Source organism: Carassius auratus, unplaced genomic scaffold (assembly GCF_003368295.1).
Source record: "Carassius auratus strain Wakin unplaced genomic scaffold, ASM336829v1 scaf_tig00215883, whole genome shotgun sequence".
Taxonomy (NCBI): domain Eukaryota; kingdom Metazoa; phylum Chordata; class Actinopteri; order Cypriniformes; family Cyprinidae; genus Carassius; species Carassius auratus.
The window spans coordinates 75299-100574 of record NW_020528291.1 but is presented as its reverse complement, the minus strand read 5'-3'; the positions used below and the strand labels follow the sequence as shown (position 1 = coordinate 100574).

At 43.1% G+C, this 25276-nt stretch overlaps 1 protein-coding gene and 1 pseudogene across 2 annotated transcripts; one reads left to right on the top strand and one right to left on the bottom strand.

The window, feature by feature from the left end:
• Positions 1–393: 393 nt before the first annotated feature.
• Positions 394–20433, bottom strand: LOC113096144 (erythroid membrane-associated protein-like). Of its 2 annotated transcripts, XM_026261593.1 has the most exons (9): positions 20253–20433; positions 19894–19953; positions 19293–19587; positions 18116–18391; positions 17785–17892; positions 4001–4042; positions 2165–2209; positions 1254–1280; positions 394–1102 (listed from the first exon to the last, which is right to left on the bottom strand). In XM_026261593.1, exons 3-9 carry the CDS (start codon positions 19342–19344, stop codon positions 564–566), a joined length of 1089 nt encoding a protein of 362 aa, XP_026117378.1. In that variant the 5' UTR covers positions 19345–19587; positions 19894–19953; positions 20253–20433; the 3' UTR covers positions 394–563. The 2 variants fall into 2 exon arrangements, with proteins under 2 accessions (XP_026117378.1, XP_026117379.1); XM_026261594.1 differs by lacking the exon at positions 20253–20433 and having other exon boundaries at positions 19894–20092.
• A 1576-nt stretch (positions 20434–22009) lies between these two features.
• On the top strand, positions 22010–25070 carry LOC113096140 (uncharacterized protein K02A2.6-like; annotated as a pseudogene).
• Positions 25071–25276: the final 206 nt, after the last annotated feature.

Genomic DNA, 25276 nt, shown 5'->3' with positions numbered 1-25276 from the left:
ATGACACTCAGCTATATATCTCAACGAGACCAGATGAAAATTCTCAATTATCTAAGCTAACAGAGTGTGTTAAAAATGTAAAAGATTGGATGACAAATAATGTTCTCCAATTAAATTCGGATAAGACAGAGATATTAATTATTGGACCAAAAACACTACACAGAATCTTGTAGATTACAATCTGCAACTAGACGGATGTACTGTTACTTCCTCTACAGTCAGAAATCTTCTAGGTGGTTGTCCTGCTTCTTCAATAAACAAGCTACAGGTAGTCCAAAATGCAGCAGCTAGATTCCTTAGGAGATCAAGAAAATATGATCATATTACCCCAATTTTACAGTCTCTGCACTGGTTACCTATTAAGTTCCGTATCAGTTATATATAGGCATTATTTATATTTATTTACAAAATCACAGAAGATCACAGAAAACATAAAATCACCGTTGTGTGACCAAATTTTTGACTGGAAGTGCAATTAATATTTAATATTTATTGCTGTTACACTGTTTAAATTGTATTTTGGTTGATTTCAGTGAATTATGTAAATTCAGTCACTGATCTCATTAGTAATCATCACAGATAATCAGTGGAGTGGGGTTTTCATTCCTCCCATACCCCAAACTAACTAATGGATTGAGTTTCTCATGAAAAGACTGATTAGTGAAAGAGGAGATATGAGACATGGACTCCACATCACAAAAGGAGACGAGACCCTTCTCATAATTCACAAACACACCAACCCTCTGAGGATTCACACTCAGAGAAAGAGAGACAGTTGAAGACTCATAAGCCCGATACTCCCCACCAAACAGACCCACAGTCCAGTATCCATCCTCAGGACTCAGATTGATCAACCCCTTCCTTCTAACAGATTCTCTGGTGACTCCTAAATGCCACCTAGTTTGTCCCTTCACCTGCACCTCAAAGTAAAAACACCCTGAGGAGAATCCATCCTTCCCAAGAACACCAAGATAATCATCAAATCTGTCTTTTCCTCCATCCACTCTTTCTGTTTGTCTGTTTTTGCCATATCTCACTTGTTTCCCATCATCAGACACAATGAGACGCAGATGAGCCGTATCAGCATCCAGAATCACATTCACTGTGGAAAATATTTAAAACTCTGCTTTACAGATGAGTACAGATTTAGTAATTTAAAATAAATAACTATTATAAATAATTTATATTAAAATAAATAATTATCCCATGAAACATGCCTTTAATTAAAATAAAAAATTATGCCTTTTACTCACCCTTGTGTGTTCTTAAATGTGTGAGAGCTAAAAACAGAAAGTATGAAGTTATGAAAGCTTTATCTTTAGATCAATAATGAAATCATCACTTGAAGACCAACATAACTTGAGAAGACTTTATACAGTTTAAATATCTTATAATCAAATACAAATAATGGAATGCATATATGAATGCACAGTATGTTCATTCACTGTTTTGCAGAATAATTCAAAAGTAATGAATTTATATTTTAATTAACCCATATAGACGCTTTCAACGACAACAACATAAACAAACGTTACTGCACATGCAAGCTTTTGTGGCCCTAACTTAACTTCCGGTAGACTTCCAAATAGAATCAATAACAACAGCCAAGTCCCTCTAGAGTAGATATTTTTTTGATAACAAACAAAATGTTTGCTGCGTAAATCAGGTGGACTTAATGAAAATGCAAATTCATTCTTTGCCAGCAGGAGATGCTTTTAAGCACGAGAAATAGAGGTTTCCCCAATAACAGCTGTAAACAAAGCAGAGCTATGCTCACAAACACTGTGTTATCAGGCATATAACATGCAAGTCTTCCTTCAGAAATAGTGATATTAAAACACACGTGCCTCGTTTTGATATTTAAACATATCAATGTAAGGAATTATTATTAGTTCTAGTAAACATGCATGACGTAACGTTACATTTTTTATTCACCGAAGCCTTTTTGAAAATTTATCAGTTTTAATATAGTGGTGAGTCTACAAATAAATAAATGTATGGGAAACACAACACAACCACCTGAGCCCAACTTCAGTCTACTCATCACCTTGACTTTAACTGCTTTTGCAGAAGGCGCCGCAGCCAGACCGATATACACAACACAGACCGGAAGTTAACTTAGGGCCAGGCGAGCCTGATGAAACCGTCTATAAGACTAATTCACCTTTAGGTATGATTGTCTTCAGAAGTTGTAAATGTTGATCAAGTTCTAGAGAAAATTCAGAAAAATATGAGAAAAGAACATTAAAGTTCTGTCATGTTTTTTACTCTGACAAACAAGTACTGATCATGTAGTTGTGTGAATAATGTGTGTTAACATCACAGGAGTGTGTATCAGGGGCCTGTGTGTATCATGAAGCTGGTTTGACAGGTGAATTCACATTCATTCAGAGAGTCTTTTAGCTTTGATCATCAACACAGTAACTTATGCTCCATGACAGACCAGCTCAGCTTATTTATTAATGTACTTTTGAATACTAACAAATGTCATTAAACATCAGTTCATATCACCTTATGCTCTTCTTTACATTTACAAATGTTTATTAAATAGCTCAATCAGCCATTTTTAACTCTTTATTATTCACTGAACTATTCATGTTATATTGTTATTCATTAACTCATAATCACAGTCTGTAAAGTTCATATATTTGGTCTAAGTTTGTTGTGTAGACTTTTACTATTCACACATCTTTACAAATCATTTATTAATTATTTGTTCACAGACATCCCAACCAGCAAAAAGTCATTTCAGGGAGGTATCCCGAAGACCCCTATTTTTTAATAAATGCAATATTAGTCGTGGCCTAATGGTTAGAGGGTTGGACTCCCAATCAAAGGGTTGTGAGTTCTAGTCTCGGGCCGGACGGAATTGTGGGTGGGGGTAGTGCATGTACAGTTCTCTCTCCATGTTCAATACCAAGACTTAGGTGCCCTTGAGCAAGGCATCGAACCCCCAACTGCTCCCCGGGCGCCGCAGCATAAATGGCTGCCCACTGCTCCGGGTGTGTGCTCACGGTGTGTGTGTGTGTGTTCACTGCTCTGTGTGTGTGCATTTCGGATGGGTTAAATGCAGAGCACAAATTCTGAGTATGGGTCACCATACTTGGCTGAATGTCACTTCACTTCACTTCATTCCATATTAAAATAGAGTGAAGGCATTTAAACTTATTTATTTTTTTATTTTATTTTTTTAAATGAGAATTGGGTCTTCTGGAGGCATTGTGCAATGTTGCATAAACTCTTGTATTAGCACCTTGTACATATATATATATATATATATATATATATATATATATATATATATATATATATATGGATTCTCGCTGTTTTTAGGCATAATTTCTTAATTTTTTTAGGTTTTGCATTTAGATATATATCTGGACATTCTAAAAGACTACATTTTGTCAAGGTTTGGATATTTTTGGTTAGAAAAGTATAAAGTTTTACATTATGATTACAGTCAAACATTAAAATCTTGTTAGAAAGGGAACATAGATCTTTTTTTTTGATGGTATTAAATTTCCAAAAAAAAAAATCTAACAAAAAATCTCGGTTGCAGTTTTACCAGTTCATTTCTGTGTGTATATGTGTGTGTGTTTGCGTGTGTGTGTGTATGAGTGTGTGTTTGCGAGTGTGTGTGTGTGTGTGTGGTGGGGGGGGGGGTCTATTTTACACTCCTGATAATTGAATAACAGCATTTAAAATAACTTCTAATAAATATAATAAATCATTTTTAAGTTGGTTGCTCAGTTTGTTATGTTTTTTGGCAGTGTGCTCTGTTTCTTTTGTGTTTTTTCACTAAACAATACTGCTTGTGCTCAGATCCATCTCAATATATTGTTTTTGCAACCTGTCATAACAGTATCTGAATAAATATACATTTAATAAACAACTAGTGACCCTTTTCCATATCCTAGATTAACCATAAAAAAATACACAGTTAAAACAGTGTTTTATGGCTAACTTTAAATCAATAATGAATTAATAAAGATAAATTCACCATGTTGTAGTCTTCTCTGCTCATTTTGTAGTTGATCGTAATCTGAAGAAGATTCAGAATAAAGAGAAAACAGCATTCAGACAACAAATACAAATATAATTTGTGAACAATAACTATTACATTTAAAATGACTATAAGATATACTCAAAAGTATATGAATACACAAGTATAAATATTTTGTGGATGATAACAGACTTAATACTGAATTAACTTATTGATCATACTTTAGTTTTGGTACCAATTCTCACTATTAACTAACTAACTAATAGAGATGGGTAGATTAATTGTAATCAGTTACTGATTACAGATTAGATTAAAATATTTGTAGTCAGTAATATAATCTCTTAGATTACACATTGTTGGTAACGTAATCTGATTACTTTTGGATTACATTTAGATTACATCTGTGCTAACCCTTATTTGATATCACATATTCAGTTAGCGTAATCTTGTATTTTCTGAAAATATATATAAATATATATACATTTAATTCACCGAAAAGAGCCACAATAGCTTCTTTTCAATGTATGGACAGTTAATACTTACAAAATACTAACACTAATTTACCTTGCTGTTAGAGTTTGCTAGTAACACAAAAAAAAAACAAAAAAAAAAAAAAACATCTTATTATTTTAAAGCATATTTATTTAGAATTAAGTAAATTTAGAAAACCAATATTGAAAAACATGAAATTCACAGCAATATCAATACTAGGTAGGATATTTAATAATAATAATAAAAAAACACTAGAAAAGAATATGACTGTATTAATGAAAAAAAAAAAAAAATCAAACAATAGCTACATTGCAAACATGAATTTTTTAAAAGACTAAACTCACACAGTGATGACATTTCTATACATCTCAAACTATTTTAAGTGTATTGTAACAATGAGGAAAAGACAATAACAAGATTACAAAAATGAATATTAAAGAGGATGAAACTCACAACAATAACATTGCTAATACAGGGTTCGTCATTAAGCTTTGACATGAGCTTGTCTTTCGGACAATGAATAAACACTTTTCCGAGTAATAAAGTTACTTGTCCGGGGATTTAAATTTTTTTTTTATTCTGAAACAGTCTCATCAGTGCTCTCTCATGTATTACTTTAATTAGCATATTTTTTTTAAATTTGCCTTAAATTGATTGCTGTTACACTTTTTAACTTTATAGAGGAAAATATTTTTCTAAACTGATTAAATTTAGATGTCTACATTTACATTGAATTCTTACATGTGATCAATACATGAAATTAGAATAATACGACATTATGGTTGATATTATTGAAATGAAATCAGTATCAACAGACTACGGAAGTTCTAAGTGACCATGCATTATAATTTTTTCCCTTCTTGTTTTCTCATTATAACGGCTTAATTTTCTCGTTATCTCGACATAACCAAAGTCGTTTTCTCGTTACAATGGCTTAATTTTCTCATTATCTCGACATAACCAAAGTCGTTTTCTCATTTTAACGACTTAATTTTCTTGTTTTCTCGTTATAACGACTTAATTTTCTCGTTATCTCAACATAACCAAAGTCGTTTTCTCGTTACAATGGCTTAATTTTCTCATTATCTCGACATAAACAAAGTCGTTTTCTCATTATAACGACTTAATTTTCTTGTTTTCTCGTTATAACGACTTAATTTTCTCGTTATCTCGACATAACCAAAGTCGTTTTCTCGTTATAATGGCTTAATTTTCTCATTATCTCGACATAACCAAAGTCGTTTTCTCATTATAATGACTTAATTTTCTTGTTTTCTCGTTATAACGACTTAATTTTCTCTAAGAAGTTACAAAACTGCGCCAGCAGGTGGCACTATAGACCTGAATATAACTGATGGGGTGTTGTACACTATCCACTCTACTGTACGCGGACCTTCCTCGTGATCGATATATTTCGTGCAGTCTTGTTCATTACTGATATTTAATTAATTCATAAATGTTAATTGCTTGAATCAATATGATTATTTTGTGTATTAAGTTCTTGCTCTTTCACCAACGCATTCTGGGTCATAAAATAAATGCTTATCAAAACCAAGGTTGACATCACTGTATTCTGTTTACACCTATATCTTTATTTGTGCTTCTTTTAGGGACATGATTACGTAGTTAATGAGCGGAGGTGTTCTGTTTATCTACAGTAGGACGGGCTTTAATGATGTAGGCTATTTGTGATGTGCTTCTTTTCCTTATTATTAATCTTTATTGTTAACCATATTTATGAGAAATGTGATGTATATATAAAGTGCAAAGGCTAATTTTAATCCAAGCAGCTCTTAAAGATCTTAGAATAGTTCTGCATCCTTCTGAAGGCGCTCAGCCTGTGTTTGCGCTGTTGACATTTAAACATGTTAATTACAAAAACAAAAGGTTTAGTGTACTGTCTCTGGAAAAATCAACAGTGTTTGTTTAGCCTTTATTTATGTACAGTATTGTAGACGTTATTACCTAGGTGAAGCAAAATTTGCAGAAATATAGGCTACAGTAAGAGTGCCTGCATGGTTGTCCATCAGATGCCTGTCAAAGTTGAGTTCGTTACTATAACGAGAAAACGACTTTTGTTATGTTGAGATAACGAGAAAATTAAGTCATTATAACTAGAAAACAAGAAGGAAAAAAAAATTATAATGCATGGCCGCTTAGAACTTCCATAACAAACCCCATCTGTCCAAATGAATAAATAATGTTATTAGATTAACGTTTTACTTTTTTGACATACAAAATATGAAATGTTGGAAAAATGCAAAGATACTTTTAAATATGGAATTAAACCACTAGTAGGTGGTGGCCAGTCACTGTCTCAATGAGTGAATCATTGATTCAACCGATTCGTTCAAATGGCTGATTCATTCAACAAATGAAGCAAGTAACCATTTTTATGAATGGCTCACTGAATCATTGACTTGTTCAAAAATGAATAATTTAGTAACGAAACACTGTTGTGTGTTGCTCTGAGATGTGCGACTGTTCTGCTGTGGCTTTGCTTAGCTATTTTTGTTTAAAATGGAACAAAAACGACCCATAATGTGTCTAAAATGTAAGTCAGTTAATATTACTTGTTTTGTTTAACTGAAGATGTATAAAATCAATATCACATTTGCAATCGAGCTGAAAGTTGGAAAAACATCACTCCTGGCCGTGTGATGTTGCACATATTATACAGAATATTTATATTTTTTCTACCGCGATATGTTTGTTTCTTTGTGCGTGCTGTAGCCTAGTGTTGATTTCTCCGTGAGTCAGACAGACTGAACGAGCCTCAACTGATGCGACCTTGATACTGTCAATACATTTTCTGTTATTAGTCACCGTTTACACTGAAGGTTATAAAATCAGAATCATTCTCACCAAATTGTGATGCCCTAATTATTGTTAAGTAAAATTCTCTTTCACTTGCCCCTTCACAAAATCCACTTGTCACAGACAAGCATTAATGTCGAGCCCTGGCTAATATATAAAGACCATTTCCAGGTCAAATATGTTATCTAAAAAAATGGTAGTAGCTAACAATGAAGAAAATTCAACATTACAAAAATATATTAAAGAACATGAAATTCCTACCAATAACTTTGCTAGGTCAAATATTTCCATGGACAGCAAATTAAAGGCATAGTTCACCCAAATAGCAAAATTATGTCATTAATAACCCTCATGTTGTTCCAAACCCGTAAGACGTCATTTTATCTTTGGAACATAGTTTAAGATATTTTAGATTTAGTCCGAGAGCTCTCAGTTCCTCCATTGAAGCTGTGTGAACAGTACAATTTACATGTCCAGAAAGGTAAGAAAAACATCATCAAAGTAGTCCATGTGACATCAGAGGGTCAGTTAGAATTCTTTGAAGCATCGAAAATACATTTTGGTCCAAAAATAGAAAAAAACTAAGACTTTATTCAGCATTATCTTCTCTTCCGTGTCCGTTGTGAGAGAGAGTTCAAAACAAAGCAGTTTTTGATATCCGGTTCGCGAACAAATCATTCGATGTAACCGGATCTTTTTGAACCAGTTCACCAAATCGAACTGAATCGTTTCAAACAGTTTGCGTCTCCAATACGCATTAATCCACCAATGACTTATGCTGTTACCTTTTTAATTTGGCTGACACTCCCTCTGAGTTCAAACAAACCAATGTCCCGGAGTGATGCATGCACTCAAACAGTACACTGACTGAACTGCTGTGAAGAGAGAACGTCTCGGTTACGTACGTAACCCTCGTTCCCTGATGGAGGGAATGGAGACGTTATGTCGACCGACAAATGGGGTCTCACTTGGGAGGCCAATCATCTCTGATTTTAAGAGAAAACGGCAATGAAAATTGGCTAGTGGATTAACACACCTGAGCCACTCCCCATGCCAACGGGTATAAATAGGGCGACAGGTGTGTCCACTCATTAGGTTTTACGCTGAGGAGCCGAGAACGTTTCCCGGCTACAGCGAATGTTTCAAGGTTGTGGCATGGGGACATAACGTCTCTGTTCCCTCCATCAGGGAACGAGGGTTATGTACGTAACCGAGACGTTCCCTATCTGTCGGTCACTACGAGTTATGTCGACCAACAAATGGGGTCCTATGGAAAACGCCACAACCTGAACCTCGTCACAACCCTGTGGCGCTGCAATTGTTGACAAGCCCTGGCGTGCCACAAAAGCTACGCTTAAGGTCGTAACCTTCCCTAAGGTCGTTTAAGGTCATAACCTTCCCGTAACCCGCCGTAAATCTTCCCTATTTGTTCTTTCAGCTGCCAAGACTATGGGGAAGCGAGCTTTTGGGAAAGGTCGCTACGGAGACCACATCCTACCCGTAGGGAGGTGACAAGTGGATATACCGATATGGACTGACCCAGGGGGCAGTACTACATATGGAAGGGGTCTCTGAGGCAGGTCCTACCTTGGAGTAGGGATGGAACGGCTGCCAGAAGAGACTGACAGAACGATCTGTCAAGGGAAGACACGGGTTTGCCAAGAGGGAAACCTTACAGTGGAAGAATACACATATGGGATTACCCGTAGGGAACCCAGCTATATGGACACCTAGCCCAGTACAGGGGCTGACCGGGCTCCGGGCATGATAACGCCAGTACTGGGCCTGGCGACAGACTGCTCCGCCAAGTCTGACGCCGAGGGTGCTGGAGGATGCTCGACCAGGGTATGCCAACCAGGGAACTCTACTGGGAGAAGAAGGCGCTCACATCCCCGTGTTAGGGGGAATGGCGCAGCAAGCAAGACACCCAGCCAGCCCTTCCCGCCAATTACCTGTTACCCAACACACAGGAAGAAACTGGCTCTACACTGAGGTTGTAAAACCTCGCAAAGGTGTTAGGTGTCGCCCAGCCCGCAGCTCGACAGATGTCTGCCAGAGAGGCGCCGTGCGCCAACGCATAGGGGGAGGCCACACTCCGTGTGGGGTGGGCCCTCACCCCCAGGGGGCACGGCTCGCCTTGGGAATGGTAAGCCAAGGCGATGGCGTCCACTATCCAGTGGGCCAACTCTGCTTAGAGACAGCCTTCCCCTTCTGCTGACCTCCAAAGCAGACCAGGAGCTGCTCAGAGCTTCTAAAGCTCTGGGTGCGGTCCACGTATATGCGAAGCGCTCTTACGGGACACAGCAACGACAAGGCTGGATCTGCCTCCTCCAGGGGCAGCGCTTGCAGGTTCACCACCTGGTCTCGGTAGGGAGTGGTGGGAACCTTGGGCACGTATCCAGACCGGGGTCTCAGGACAACGTTAGAGTAGGCCGGCCCGAACACAAGGCACTCTTCACTTACCGAAAATGTTTGGAGGTCCCCGACCCTCTTGATGGAAGTGAGCGCGATCAGGAATGCTGTCTTGAGAGACAGGAACTTCAGCTCGACCGAATCCAGCGGCTCAAAGGGACCCCTCTGAAGTCCCGCCAGGACAATAGAGAGGTCCCAGGAGGGAATCAGGGGTGTCCTAGGAGGATGTAACCCCCTGGCACCCCTCAGGAACCTAACGATCAGGTCATGCCTCCCCAGGGACCGTCCGTCCACTGCATCGGGATGGGCTGCAATGGCAGCCACATACACCTTCAGGGTGGAGGGTGACAGCCCACGTTCCAGCCTTTCTTGCAGGAAAGAAAGCACGACTCTGACCGGGCATCTCCAGGGGTCTTCTCGGTGAGAAGAACACCAATTCGTGAACAGACTTCACTTCAGAGCATAGGCCTGCCTCGTAGAAGGGGCTCTAGCCTGAGTGATAGTGTTTACCACCGCTGGGGGCAGATCACTTAGGGCTGCGCCCCGTCTGGAAGCCACACGTGGAGGTTCCAGAGATCTGGACGCGGGTGCCAAATGGTGCCAAGCCCTTGAGAGAGAAGGTCTCTCCTCAGGGGGATGCGCCAGGGAGGGGCTGTCACGAGGAGCATGAGTTCCGAAAACCAGGTCCGGGTGGGCCAGTAAGGTGCAACCAACAGGACCGGTTCCTCGTCCTCCCTGACCTTGCACAGTGTCTGTGCGAGCAGGCTCACTGGGGGAAACGCATACTTGCGTAAAGCCCGAGGCCAGCTGTGTGCCAGTGCATCTGTGCCCAGGGGGGCCTGGGACAGGGAATAGTACAGCTGGCAGTGGGAGGACTTGTGGGAAGCAAACAGGTCTACCTGGGCTTCCCCGAATTGACTCCAGATCAGCTGGACCGTCTGGGGATGGAGTCGCCATTCCCCGGGGACAGTGAGCTGTCGTGAGAGCGCGTCGGCTGGACGATTGAGCTCCCCCGGGATGTGGACTGCGCGCAGCGACTTGAGCCACATCTGACTCCAGAGGAGGAGATGGCGGGCGAGTTGAGACATGCGACGTGATCGTAGACCGCCCTGTCGGTTGATGTACGAAACAGCCGCAGCGTTGTCCGTGCGGACCAACACGTGCTTGTCCAGCACTAGCGGACGAAACCGTCGCAAAGCTAGATGCACTGCCAGCAACTCCAGGCAGTTGATGTGCCAAAGCAGTCGAGGTCCTGTCGAGGACCCTGAAGCTGCCTGCCCGTTGCATGTGGCGCCCCAGCCCGAGTTGGAGGCATCTGTTGTGACAACAACATGCCGGGACACTTGTTCTAAGGGCACGCCGGCCCGTAGAAAAGCAAGGTCCTACCAGGGGCTGAATAGGCGGTGACACATCAGTGTGACGGTGACACGATGTGTACCGCGGGACTCGGGAGTGTAACCAGTGCTGAAGTGGCCTCATATGAAGCAAGCCGAGCGGCGTAACTGCGGCTGCGGATGCCATATGCCCCAGGAGCCTCTGAAAGTGTTTCAGTGGTATCACTGTCCTGCCTCTGAAGGAACTCAGGCAGTTCAGCACTGACTGGGCACTCTCGCTGGTGAGACGTGCCGTCATACTCACCGAGTCTAACAACATACCGAGATAAGAGATTCTCTGCACAGGGGAGCGCTTGCTCTTCTCCCGGTTGACCTGAAGCCCCAACTGACTGAGGTGCCGGAGCACGAAGTCCCTGTGATCGCACAACTCTTCTCGGGACCGGGCCATAATGAGCCAGTCGTCGAGATAGTTGAGGATACTGATGCCCACTTCCCAGAGTGGGGCAAGGGCGCCCTCCGCGACCTTCGTGAAGACACGGAGTGACAGGGAGAGCCCGAAGGGGAGGACCTTGTACTGCCATGCCTGACCCTCGAAAGCAAAGCGTAGAAACAGTCTGTGACGAGGGAGGATCGAGACATGAAAGTACGCGTCTTTCAGGTCGATCTGATAATGAACGATTTGATAATGCGTTTCTGCGTCAACATCCTGAACGGGAGCTTGTGTAGGGCCCGATTCAAGACTCGCAGATCCAGGATAGGTCGAAGGCTACCGCTTTTCTTGGGCACGATGAAGTAAGGGCTGTAAAACCCCATCCTCATCTCGGCTGGAGGGACCGGCTCCAGCAGGACAGCAATCTCCTCACGCAAGACAGGGTCGTCCCGGACTGCCACCGAAGTCTCGAGCATGCCATTGAACTTGGGGGGTCGCCGGGTGAACTGAATCACATAGCCGAGTCGGACCGTCCGGATGAGCCAGCGTGAAGGGTTGGGCAGCGCAAGCCACGCTCCCAGACTCCGTACAAGTGGCACCAAAGGGACAGTCGACATACCCACAGTGGTGCAGCGATGGGGAGTCGTGCCAGAAGGCCCAGAAGGCACTGCGTCCTGGGTCATCACAACCACACTCCCCGTTTTCCAGGAGGAACTGCCCAGAGACGCGTGGGGTGGCGTTGTCTCCGAACCGTGACCTCTTGGCCACTGGCGAAAGGGGGCGTCATGGGTGAGAATGAGGAAGCTGTGCGTCGCTCATTGTCAGCCCACGAGCCTTGCAACTCGGAGGAAGGAGAAATTGCTCTTTTATTGAAAATGTGGGTGCCACTGGCCATTCGACCAGCGGCGGAACAGAACAAAACAGAAACTGAAGATTCTCCACCTGCGGAGCTGGTGTGGAGGACGCAGGGGGGCGCCCACGGCGACAAGCAGGCTGAGGTGCTACCCGCGACGGAACGGTGGCAACCGGAGAGACACGTCGGGGCAAGATGTGCTGGATGGCCTCAGTCTGCTTCTGTACCGCCGAGAACTGCTGGGCAAAGTCCTCGACAGTGTCGCCGAACAGGCCTGCCTGGGAGATCGGAGCATCGAGAAAGCGGGCTTTGTCCATGTCCCTCATCTCAGCCAGGTTCAGCCAGAGATGCCGCTCCTGGACCACCAGCGTGGACATCGCCTTCCCGAGGGACCGCGCCGTGACCTTCGTCGCCCGTAAGGCGAAGTCACTCGCCATGCGCACGGCTGGATAACCCATCCCCCGATGCAGCAATCGACATCTGGTCTTCGGGCGGCGCACCGAAAGACACGCTGGGACCGCTGTGAGACGGCCCAGCAGAATCAATCGGCAGCTGCACGGGACAGGCGCTGCGGGAGGAGTGAGAGGTCCGTGGGGCGTGGCCCGGCGGAGAAGCTCTCACTGTAATCCTCAGATCTCCCAGAGCGCCAGCCGGCGGCCCTCTGCCCGAGCCAGAGAGACCGGGATGGGTGGCGACAGAGGGGTCTGCTGCACTCCCCTTGAGGAGTGAGAGACGCGATCGCAGCGCTGCCATGTTCATACGCCCACAACAGACGCATGACTCATCCACGAGCGCAGCCTCAGCGTGTTGGACGCCCAGACACTGCAGACAATGCTCGTGACCGTCAACCGAAGACAGGAAACGACCGCATCCAGAAGGACACGGACGAAACGGCATCTTAAAAAAGACTCGAATCGTCCGTGATTTGCTCTTTTAGAAACTGTCTCTTTTAGCCGAAGCGCCCAGGGGAATCGCCGTTCGCAGGGACACCACTGTAACGTGCCGTCACACTGACCAGGAACAGCTTCACAAAAACAAAGATGATGGCTTTGTAGCGACTTCTTTCTCATCAGCTACTCGGCTCCGAAGCAAAAATCGAATGAGTGGACGCACCTGTCGCCCTATTTATACCCGTTGGCACGGGGAGTGGCTCAGGTGTGTTAATCCACTAGCCAATTTTCATTGGCGTTTTCTCTTAAAATCAGAGATGATTGGCCTCCCAAGTGAGACCCCATTTGTCGGTCGACATAACTCGTAGTGACCGACAGATAGGGAACTGAAAATGAACACAGAGCCGAGCCAGATAACGAACAATAGACTGACTCGTTTCATTGTTTTTTTTTTTTTTTTTTTTTTGCATTTCTCAATTGGGTTTGAGTAGTTAATAGTGTTTATTGTTAAACACACTTAGTATTGTAGGCTGTTTTGATTAACGTGCCTATATTGTTGACTGTATTCGGATCCTATGGTGATCTGACGCAGTAAATTTGATCGGGCATTTAATTAGATTTTTTTTTTAGTTTTTTTTTTTTTTGCATTACGTTGGTTTGTTTGTGCCTGGGGTTGTTTAAATACAGCCAGGTTAAAGTATTTGGGGTGGTTCATTGTTGGGTAGGTGTGGACCTTCGCTGTGTTTGCGAGACATTAACGCTTGTTTGATATTTTAGTTATTTGTTTTTGTGCTATATACTGGGTGGAGGGCACAGTCGTGGATGCCTGCTTTAACAGCATTTTTGTTGGGGAACTTAGGTTTCACTGATATCATGTATTAAAATTCTCTGTTCTTGGGGTATGCATGAAGTGGATCCATGTGTGCAGGGCAGCTCCGTTGTGTTTTTTTTTTTTTTTTGTCTTGTAGATGCAGTGTGGTGGCCGTACTGACATTGATAAATGTGCTCATTTAAAAAATTGGTTTAAGGGTTACAGCAAAACGGCAGAGGAAATAAATGGACACTTTGGATAAATTTGTCGCTGCTCCATCAGCTCAGGTCTTAGATTGATTTAGTAGACATTATAATTTTGAATTGGGCTTGAGAAAAAAAAATTGAAATTGTCGCAGATAAGGCAGGCGGTTTGAAACTGAAGGTGCTTCAATGCCACGGGCAAGTATGGGTGAGTCTCGCAGTAATTTTGGTCTTACCTTTGAACAGCAAAAAGAGAACGTTTTAGGTTGATTGCAGAAGGGGAAATTATTGGTGATACCAGTGGCGATGTCCCGATTGGACCATCGCACACCCCTGATATATCTAATATGGCCAGATTGCTACCAAGGTTTAATGAGAAAGATGGATGTATTATTTTCACTGATTGAAAGTGTGGCAGATGATCGTAGTTGGAGTGTTCCTGAATGAACATTGTTACTCCAGAGCATAATAGTTGGAAAAGGGCAGGAGGCGTTTATTGCTTTGTCAGTGCCTGAAAGAAAGATTTATAAAAGCATGAAAGATGCTGTGCATAAAGTATATGAGTTAGTTCCAGAAGCATATAGACTGTGATTTCGTAATTGGAAGAAGGGATACAAGCAGACTTATGCAGAGCTAGTAAGAGAGCTGAATTGTCATTTCAATTGTTGGTGTGTTGCAGTAGGCATGTCTACCTTTGAAGAATTGTGTAATTGAATTGTTTTAAAGCAATTTAGAAACATCCTCCCTGATCGAATCACAGTATATATATAAATGATCGGAAGGTAAAAACAGCAGCAGATGCCACAGTTTTATCTGATGAATACGTTTTAATGCACAGGCAAAATTTTAAAGAATATAATCCGGGAAGGGGGAACCGCGAGCAGTGCTTTGGACGTTTCAGTAAACGTTCAGTATTTTCTAATACTGCCACTAGTCAGTCTGGTGGCAAGGCAGATCGCGATGCTGTCGTTACTGTTTAGAGAAGGGGGATTGGAAGAACGAGTGTCCAGCATTGAAAGAAAAGGGCCAGGGGAGCAAACCTGGTGCGTCAAGACCTGAGTTCATCCACACAGAGATTAGGTCAAACAATGAAGTGGGTGTGGCCTCCTCTTACTTATGTGCAGACAGCCTTGTTTGATCTAGCCAGTATAGCCATTCGGATGTAATTGTAGCCGATGTCAATGATTACTCTCCTTTCATTACAGATGGTTTTGTATCATTGCTGGGCAGTTCTGCAAAGGTGCCAGTTGCAATGCAGAGGGCTTTCCAGGTGAGACGGGTTCCAAAAATGTCCTAGAGGGAGGGGAGAGAGACACCAATGATCTTCACAGCTGCTCTTACTATGCATTGCAGAGTATTTTGGCAGGATGCATTCGATGGTGCCTCTGTAGAAGGAGTACATGATGGGGGGTGGGGCTCTGGCTCTCCTCAGTTTGTGGAGGATTTCTTGGCCAGTGCTGCGGTGTTGTCAGTCCAGGAGAGGTCCTCTGTGATGTGCACACCCAGGAACTTGGTTCTGCTCACACTCTCCATGGTCACACCGTTGATGGTCAGAGGAACATGCTGAATGCGTGCTCTCCTGAAGTCTACAACAATCTCCTTTGTCTTCTACACATTCAGAGAGAGATTGTTGTCACTGCACCACTTGGCCAGGCGGCTCACCTCACTCCTGTAGTTTGTCTCATCTTTGTTGCTAATGAGACCCACCACAGTCATGTCATCTGCAAACTTAATGAAGAGGTTGGAGTTGTGTGACGGTGTGCAGTCATGGGTCATCAGAGTGAAGGGGAGGGGGCTCAGCACACATCCTTGGGGGGCCCCAGTGTTCATTGTGATGGTGCTGGATGTGTTGCTGCCGACCCGTACTGCCTGAGGTCTTCCAGTCAGAAAGTCCAACAGCCAGTTGCACAGCGAAGTGTTGAGCCCCAGCTGGATCAGTTTGTAAATGAGCTGTTGAGGGATGATTGTGTTGAATGCTGAACTCAAGTCTATGGTAGTGGAGATGGCATCATCGGTCGACCGGTTGGACTGATATGCAAACTGGAAGGGGTCCAGGGGGGGGGGGGGGGTCATGGTGTCTCTGCTGTTGCTGAATTGATGAGCTATCTTCCTGGAGTGCTGTCCCTTATCCTCTCTGATGCCACGGGACAGGTTGGCCCTGGCTGTTCTCAGGCCCACCTCATCACCAGCTCTGAGATGAGAGGAGTAGCTTTGTAAGAGGAGAACAGAGAGGAGCTTTGTGGCTTTGTAAGCTCCTCTCTGTTTGGTGTAAACAAAGTCCTAAATGTTATTACCCCGTGTTGGAAAGTTCATGTGTTGGTGTATTTTTGGGAGAACACTCTTTAGGTCAGCATGGTTGAAATCCCCAGCTATGATGAGAAAAGCATCGGGGTGTGCTGTCTGTTGCTCACTGATGTGCTGGTACAGTTCATTTAGTGCATCGTTCCTGTTGCTGATGATGTTGAACGGGGGTATGTACACCGAAATGAGCAGTATAGCAGTATATTCCCTTGGCAGAAGAACGGCTGGCACGTAATAATCATAAACTCCACCAGGGGTGAGCAGTGTTTGCAGATCACAACAGTATCACGGCACAACACGTCATTGATGTAAACACAAAGCCCAAAGGTTTTTCCTCCCGCGACGAGAGCTCTGTCCGCTCGATAGCACGTCAGCTGGTCAAGCTGAATAGAGCAGTCTGGAATGCTGTTGCTGAGCCATGTTTCCGTGAACACAAAAACACAACAGTCTCTTACAGTCCTCTGAGTTGAACGTAGTAAACGAATGTAGTCCAGTTTATTGTCCAATGAGCGTATGTTAGCCAGTACGATGGTGGGAATAGATGGCTTGTGTGGGTTAGCCGTTAGCCTAGCCCGGATACCCCCGCACTTACCCCTCATCTGCTTCCTCTCACACCGCTTGTGGCGCCTCCGCTGTGGGCGAGATGCAGTAATGGGGGTCGGTGATGGTGAAGGCCTCTGTAGCAGACCAAGATCCTGCAGCTGTTCCGTGTGCGCGGAGTTTAACTGTAAAAATGCGGTTCTGGCGGCATCGAGCAGAAACTCGCGACTGTATGCGCGTTTACAGACAGGTAGACGCGATGACGATGTACAAAAACACTGCGACTCACAAGACAAAAAACACGAAAACACCGTTCTGTCGGGACAGAGAGAAGCCACTGCGTGTGGACGCGCTGCCATCTTGGTTAAGATCTGGTTAAGTCATTCATCTTGGTTAAGTCATTCAGCAATCCTACAGTCTGAACCACTGCAGAGAAACCACCCTTACAATCCTCATATTTTACTTCTCAAATTAATTTAATTAATTTAAAATCTATTTTTAAATCATTATAACATTTTAATACTTTGCTTTTAATGTTGTGATTATTTGTATGATCATTTTAATACTTTTTATGTAAATCACTTTGAATTACCATTTTGTATGATGTGCTAAATAAATAAACTTGCCTTGCCTTAAAAATTATCCTCATACTGCCTTATTTACATCAAATATATGAAATAAGAAAACAAGTATTTTACCTCTGTTTTTACGAGCAAACACAGCTATCAGTATCCCAGCAATCACACTGAGCACAACAGCCACTGAAATCATGATGACTGATGTCCTCCAAGAACTAAACATATTACCTGCAAAACAAAGCCATAAACTAAGCACATTATGTAAGATGAACATATTTTAACTAAATTATAAAACATATATAATGTTCAATTCTGAGTTGTACATAGACAGTAAATGTTTTAGCTTTACATAATGTAATTGACTAAGCTAATAATTATTAAATAATTTTACTGCATCAAAAATAACACTAGAAGATGACAAAATAACAGTAACAGAAGAGTCAATACTTACTTGAGCTGATAATCAGTGTCTCCAGCATGTGATGTCTCAGTTTGACTCTGCAGTGAATCTTGTCGTCACTGTGATGTACAGTAGTGGTGTGTTTCACACTGAATCTGTCTGTATTTCTGTGTGTCTCTTTAGTTTCTGAACTCAGACTGACTCCTTCACTGTCCAGCCACTCAAGATCAGGTTCAGGATACCAGCCTTCAGATTCACACTGTAGATGAAGCCCTCCTGAATGATCAAACCCATCTACAGTGATCACTGGAGGATGTCCTACTACAACTAGAGATCAAAAGGAAGAACATTCTGTTGTTGTTCAGGCTTTTTTTAAAAGTAGTTAGAGCATGTTAAGGCTAGAATACACTACACCACTTTTGTTCCAATTTTATCCCAATTTACAGTCTGGAGAAGTTGACTCTAGTTTTTGAAAGTACTTAGTCTTGCAGATCTGAGTTGACAGATTTCTTAGAAAACCATGCAGTGTATGGTGTACACAGACTCAGATTTTTTAGATCAAACTTTTCAGCCAATTTCATAGCACATATCTTTTATTTTTTTGTCATGTATCTCCTCGCAACAAGGGACATGTTTCTGTGCGAGTTTGTTATCAGAACAATGTAAAAGTCTGGTGGTGTGTGATCCTCAGTCATTTAATGCGTGATGACCAGCTTTATTTTGTGATTATTTACAAAGTCAGTAAGTGTATGTGTAATAATAAAAACTTCCTAATCATCCGGAAGAAGGAGGCGGGAACCGGCGCACAATCAAAATCAAACTTTAATGACAAAAATAAACACAAAACAGCGCACCAGCCTCTCATGGACGACTGGTGCGCACAAAATAAAAAGAAAACATAAAATAATGGCCCAGGCCTGGTCCTCTCTCGTCCTTCACGGTCGTTGCTCCAGTTTTATATCCTTCCATCTCCTACGTGGGACTCGAGACCGGTGGTGGGGCGCGGGTGCAGCTCATCTCCAATCACTACACCTGGCCTCCCTCTTCGTTCCCACATCTCTCGGCCCCGCCCCACTCGTCACAGTATGGTTTTAAAAGCTGTTCAGATTTTAGAAGTTGTGTAGTGTATTCCAGCCTTTAGTTTTCACTGGTTTACTCACCTTCAACTCTGACATTAACAATGGTATCATCAAACCAGGATTTGGACTCAATAAGACTTATACTTAACTTATAAAGTCCTTCATCAGAGACTCGGACTGAAGAGAGTTTGAGTGATGCATCTCCTCTCTGTAGTTCTGGATGGATCAGTTTTGTTCTCCCTCTGTAGGACTGAATCTGATCTGTGTTTCTGTCTACATGATCCTCATAAAGATGCACTAGTTGTGTGTTTTTCTGATCAGATCTAAACCACTCCACTCTCATGTCTACAACACTGATGTTGGGTTTGACTGAACAGGGCAGAATCACATCTTCACCAGCTACAGCAAACACAGGATCCGAAGATCCCATGACTTCATACCGCTCTGTTACAAGAGAAAGAGAGCAGGTCTAATTAAATGTGTTGAACAGTTATCCTTCCAGGAGTACAGCGTTCACATGTGAAGCACACAGCTCTGTGTCTGATCATCTCTGCTTGAAAATACTGCTTTTGTGTGTTTCCCTCTGATTTATTAAACATTAATAAATGGCTCTCTGTAAACTTAATTCTAATCAAGTAGCTATGTAATAAATGGCATAATATACACTGACCTGGTCACCTGAACTATAAACTGAAATGTAATTATAGCCTAAATATAGCTACAGTTCTTTTCATGTGTGTGAATAGTTACCTGATACTGAATCTGTAATTCCGCTTATAATCAGCAAAGTCAAACAAATTAACTTCATCTCTAAAGGACACAAAGGAAAATAAAACATTATAATAAACAGTCAGCTCATGTATTAACATGTTTGTGTTCAATCTGAATACTTGCACTTACACATCTACAATCAACTGGTTAAATAAGTCCAAAGCAAGACAAAAATGCACAACATGTATCTATATGTAGCATTATTTAAATTTATCGTTTTTTTAATGTATTTGTATGGTTTAGTATTACTTCAAGACCTACCTAACTGGTTAAACCCATCTGAAGTCACACAGACACTTGTTCAGCTAAATGTGTTTTTCGATCGGTTCTTGACTTACCTTCAGCTGAGCATTGCTGTGTTCACAGGAGTTTCTGAATAAATGATTTATATAATTATTAGATATTAACAAAATGTTGATACGAGAGTTATTTAAGATTGAAAGGAGAAACATCCTGCCTCAGTTACACTTTCAAAATCTACCTGTTGACAAAGAGACGCCCTAATCATCCTGCAGCTGCTCAAACCAGTCTCGGTTCATATGAGGAGTGTCTCAGGCTTTAACTGTAGATTATCACTGGCTTCTGCAGAGCGCTGCAATCTTTACAATCAGTGAAGGAAGCCAATAGATTTTAAATGGCTCTTTACAACAAAACTACAAGATCACTAGTCAGTGTTTCATTCAGAGCAGATAAAGTCATTTACTACAAGTTACATCTGTTCATCTAGTATGTAGATCATTCACATTCAACAGAACCAAATCAAAACAAATAAATAAATAAATCTAAATATAAAGAAAAATAAATTTATAATAATAATAATAATAATAATAATAATAATAATAGAAATGGGTCAAAATCATTTATACAATGAAGGATATTGTAATGTATTGACTGACTATTGCAGTAGTGAGGTTCCTTTAAGAGGCTAAGAGCTGGGGAGGGCGGGGCTGTTCTGGGGTAGGTGTGTTTTTTGGCCAGTGTGTTAGCTGGAGTTGGCCGAGCTAGATGTATGTCGATGTTGCCTTGTTCAGTAAAAGTTCACAAGACTACGAACGTCTCCTCATATTATTCAAGCATATCACACTGGCGACGGGCGGATTCGAACCGACTGTGTGCAGATAAGTCCATACGGACTGTTAATTAAGTGAGTGAAATAATCTGCCATCTGCAGCGAACATGACTACACTCGGCCGTATCGAAGAGTTTGATGAATGTTCAAGTAACTCTTTTGAAGAATACACAGAGAGACTGGAATGTTTTTTTCATGCAAATAATATTGAGGATGATGCAAAAAAATGCTCCGTGCGGCTCAGTGTGTGTGGCGCAAAAACTTATTCCACTTTACGTTCAGTGCTAGCCCCAACGCAACCCTCTACTGTGTCCTATGCAAACATTGTCGCTGCCTTGAAACGTCATTATAGCCCAGCGCCATCAGAGATTGTTCAACGTTTTCATTTTCACAATTGTAAGCAGAAACCTAATCAAAGCATTTCAAACTACATTGCTGAGCTTCGACGTTTGTCTGTGCACTGTGCTTTTGGGGATCAGTTAGGAGCAATGCTGTGTGATAGAATCGTGTGCAGGGTTATGGATGAAGCGCTACAGAGACGCCTGCTGGCGGAAACGACACTAACATTTCAAGAGGCAGAAGAAAAGGCACTAGCTGCTGAAACAGCATTGTTAAACGCTCGCCTACTTCGTCAGCATCAAAACGAATCACGACTGGAGGACGATGTTCATTATGCGACCCATGCGCATGCATCAGTAAATAAAACAGCAATTTCAAATGAAAATCCTAAACGGGACAAGCCATGTTTAAGATGTGGTGGTCAGCATACCCCACAAGCATGTAGGTTTTCCACTGCTGTATGCCATTACTGTAAAAAAAGAGGACACATTGCTTGTGTGTGTTTAACAAAGACTAAACATGGTGCTGACAAGGATGCAGCCAACTCAGAAGAACGTTACACAAACGTTGTAACTCGCAAAGAAAATGATGATTACTCTGTTTACAGCACCACAACTACTAAAGCAGAAAGAGGGGGGGCAGAAGCCATATCTGGCCACTGTTATACTGAACAAACAAGCACACACAATGGAAGTAGATTCAGGAGCTGCCTGTTCTTTGATTAGTGAGCATACCTATCACTCATTGTGGCCCTCCCAACCCCCTGAAATACATGCAAACAATGGAATACTTAAGCAGTGGTCACAGGCAGCTTTGGAAGTGAAAGGGAAAATATTTGTGGAGGTAAGGTACAAAGGAACACGAAACACCCTGCCTTTGTTCGTCATCCAGGGCCAAGGCACTAGTCTGTTAGGATGAGACTGGTTTGATGCCCTGGGAATATCAGTGGAAGGAGTATACCGGGTACAGCTGCAGTCCATAGAGAAAATACTGACTGAATACTCTGAGGTTTTTCAGGACATTGGGGTTTGCCAGACCTCTCCAATCTCTATTGACATTGATTTCACAATTACGCCACGTTTCTTTAAGGCCCGCCCAGTTCCTTTTGCTTTGCGACCCCAGCTGGATGAGGAGTTGGACAAATTGGTGGCTCAAGGAATTTTTGAACCGGTTCGCCATGCAAAGTGGGCCACACCCATAGTGACTGTTGCAAAAAAAGATGGGGGTCTGATTTGCGGAGATTACCGCTGTACAGTGAATACAGCCGTTAAGCCTGATGTGTACCCCATACCCACAGCGTCTGAACTGTTCTCGAAGCTAGCTGGAGGAGTAGTTTTCACTAAACTTGATTTGAAACAAGCTTATCAGCAGCTTCCAGTGGATGATGACACAGTGGAATTACTGACTATTAACACTCACCGTGGGCTTTTCCGGTCTCGACGCTTGCAATTTGGGGTGTCAACAGCTGTTTCAATATTTCAAAGATTTATGGAAAATTTTCTCGCAGGAATTCCAGGAGTCCAACCATACCTGGATGACATCCTGATTTCGGGCAAAACCATGGAAGAACATAATGCACGTCTACAGGCCGTACTAAAGTGCTTTGCTGAAGCTGGACTGCGACTAAAAAAAGAGAAAATCATTTTTGCTGCTACTCAAGTGGAGTTTTTGGGGTTTAGAGTGGATAAAGATGGCATCAAGCCAACCCGTGAAAAAGTGGAAGCTATCCAAAACGCTCCGCCTCCACAGAACAAAACAGAACTTCAGGCATTTTTGGGGTTGCTTAACTTTTTCCCCAATAAAGCCACTGTCCTAGAACCCCTGCATCGCCTTCTAGACCAGTCTGGTACTTGGCAGTGGGGAGCAAAGCACAAGATGGCATATGCTGAGGCAAAAGAGTTGCTGCAGTAGGATAAAGTGCTGGTTCACTATGATGAAAAGAAGCCCCTGGCAGTGGTTTGTGATGCCTCGCCCTATGGGCTTGGGGCTTTATTGTTCCACGTGGAACGTGATGGTCAGGAAAGGCCATGTTTGTTTTGCTTCCAGAACAATGACCACCACTGAGCGAAATTATTCCCAAATTGATAAGGAAGCATTGGCGGTGGTGTTTGCAGCCAGAAAATTTCACCAGTATCTCGCAGGCCGCCATTTCATGATTTTTACAGACCACAAACCCCTGCTGGGACTCCTGCACCATGCCAAGCCCATGCCTGCCATCCTTTCACCATAAATGCTACGTTGGAGTTTGATTGTTGGTGCCTACGACTATGAACTGTGCTACAGACCAGGCAAACAAATGGGCAATGCTGACGCCCTGAGTCGTTTACCTTTGCCGGCATCTGATGCTGTGACACCACCACCATTGGAAGTGTTGCTACTTGAAATGGTGCCAGAAGCACCCATGCATGCTGAGCGAATAGCTAACCTTACACTCAAGGACTCTGTCTTAGCACAAGTAATGCGCTGGGTGCTACATGGCTGGCCGGCTGATGTGATGGATAGCTGTTTCAAACCATTCCTTTTGCGCCGCCATGAACTCTCTGCGCATAAGAACTGTTTGCTATGGGGAAGCCATGTGGTTGTTCCTTGCTTGGCGAGGAGAGAAATACTGGCTATGTTGCATGATGCGCACCCGGGCATTGTACGCATGAAGGGACTCGCAAGGAGTTATGTGTGGTGGCCGGGCATGGACCGAGACATTGAGGAGACTGTTAAAGCATGTGGAACCTGTCAGATGTCACGTCATGCTCCTCCTAAGGCAAAGGTGCACCCATGGGAATGAACGACAAAAAGATGGTCCCGGCTGCATGTTGACTTTGCAGGCCCCTTTCAAGGCAAAATATTCCTCATAGTGGCCGATGCACATAGCAAGTGGCTGGAGGTCTCTCTGATGAGTTCCATGTCTTCATCAGCTGTCATCAACACACTGAGACTACTTTTTGCAACACATGGTTTGCCCGACGTCATAGTTTCAGATAATGGTGCTTCGTTCACCTCTGCAGAATTCCAAGCGTTTGCTGAGCGCAACGGCATTCGCCATGTGACTACAGCACCTTATCGCCCAAGCTCAAATGGTCAAGCTGAACGCATGGTGCAGACAACCAAGGAGGCCCTGTGTCGCATCACCAAGGGCGAGTGGCAGACCAGGCTCGCTCGCTTCCTGTTGTCACAGCATGTCACACCAAATTCATCAACTGGGAAAAGCCCTGCCGAGTTGCTCATGAATCGGCAACTCACCACTGCCCTAGATCGTCTGCATCCTGATCATAATGGTGATATGCTTCGCAGACAGGAGCTGAATGCTGAAAAATGCCCTGGCACAGTCAGAGAATTTAGACCTAAGGACTTGGTGTACATGAGAAGCTACACTAGAGGTTCTAAGTGGATGCCTGGAATCATTGTAGACATCACAGGTCCCCTGTCATACAAGGTCAGAGCGGGTGATGGACAAATGCACAGACGACATGTTGATCAAATGATGGACAGGACGGCACCCTTGTCTGACCAATCAAGGTCTGAGCCAGACGGCTACACTGTCCATCCGCCTGAGTCCCCAGGGACTGAAAAGCTTGAGTTACAGTCTTCTGCATTAGATGTGGGAAACCCTGATGTTGAGCTAACCGAAGCTGGAGTTAAATGCATGTCTGATTGCCCTCGTTCTCGGAGGTATCCTGTAAGAGAGCATCAGCCTCCCAGAAGATTTGCAGACTTTGTGGACTGGGGAAAAGGAGTGCAATGTATTGACTGACTATTGCAGTAGTGAGGTTCCTTTAAGAGGCTAAGAGCTGGGGAGGGCGGGGCTGTTCTGGGGTAGGTGTGTTTTTGGCCAGTGTGTTAGCTGGAGTTGGCCGAGCTAGATGTATGTCGATGTTGCCTTGTTCAGTAAAAGTTCACAAGACTACGAACGTCTCCTCATATTATTCAAGCATATCACAGATTTTACAATATCAATCA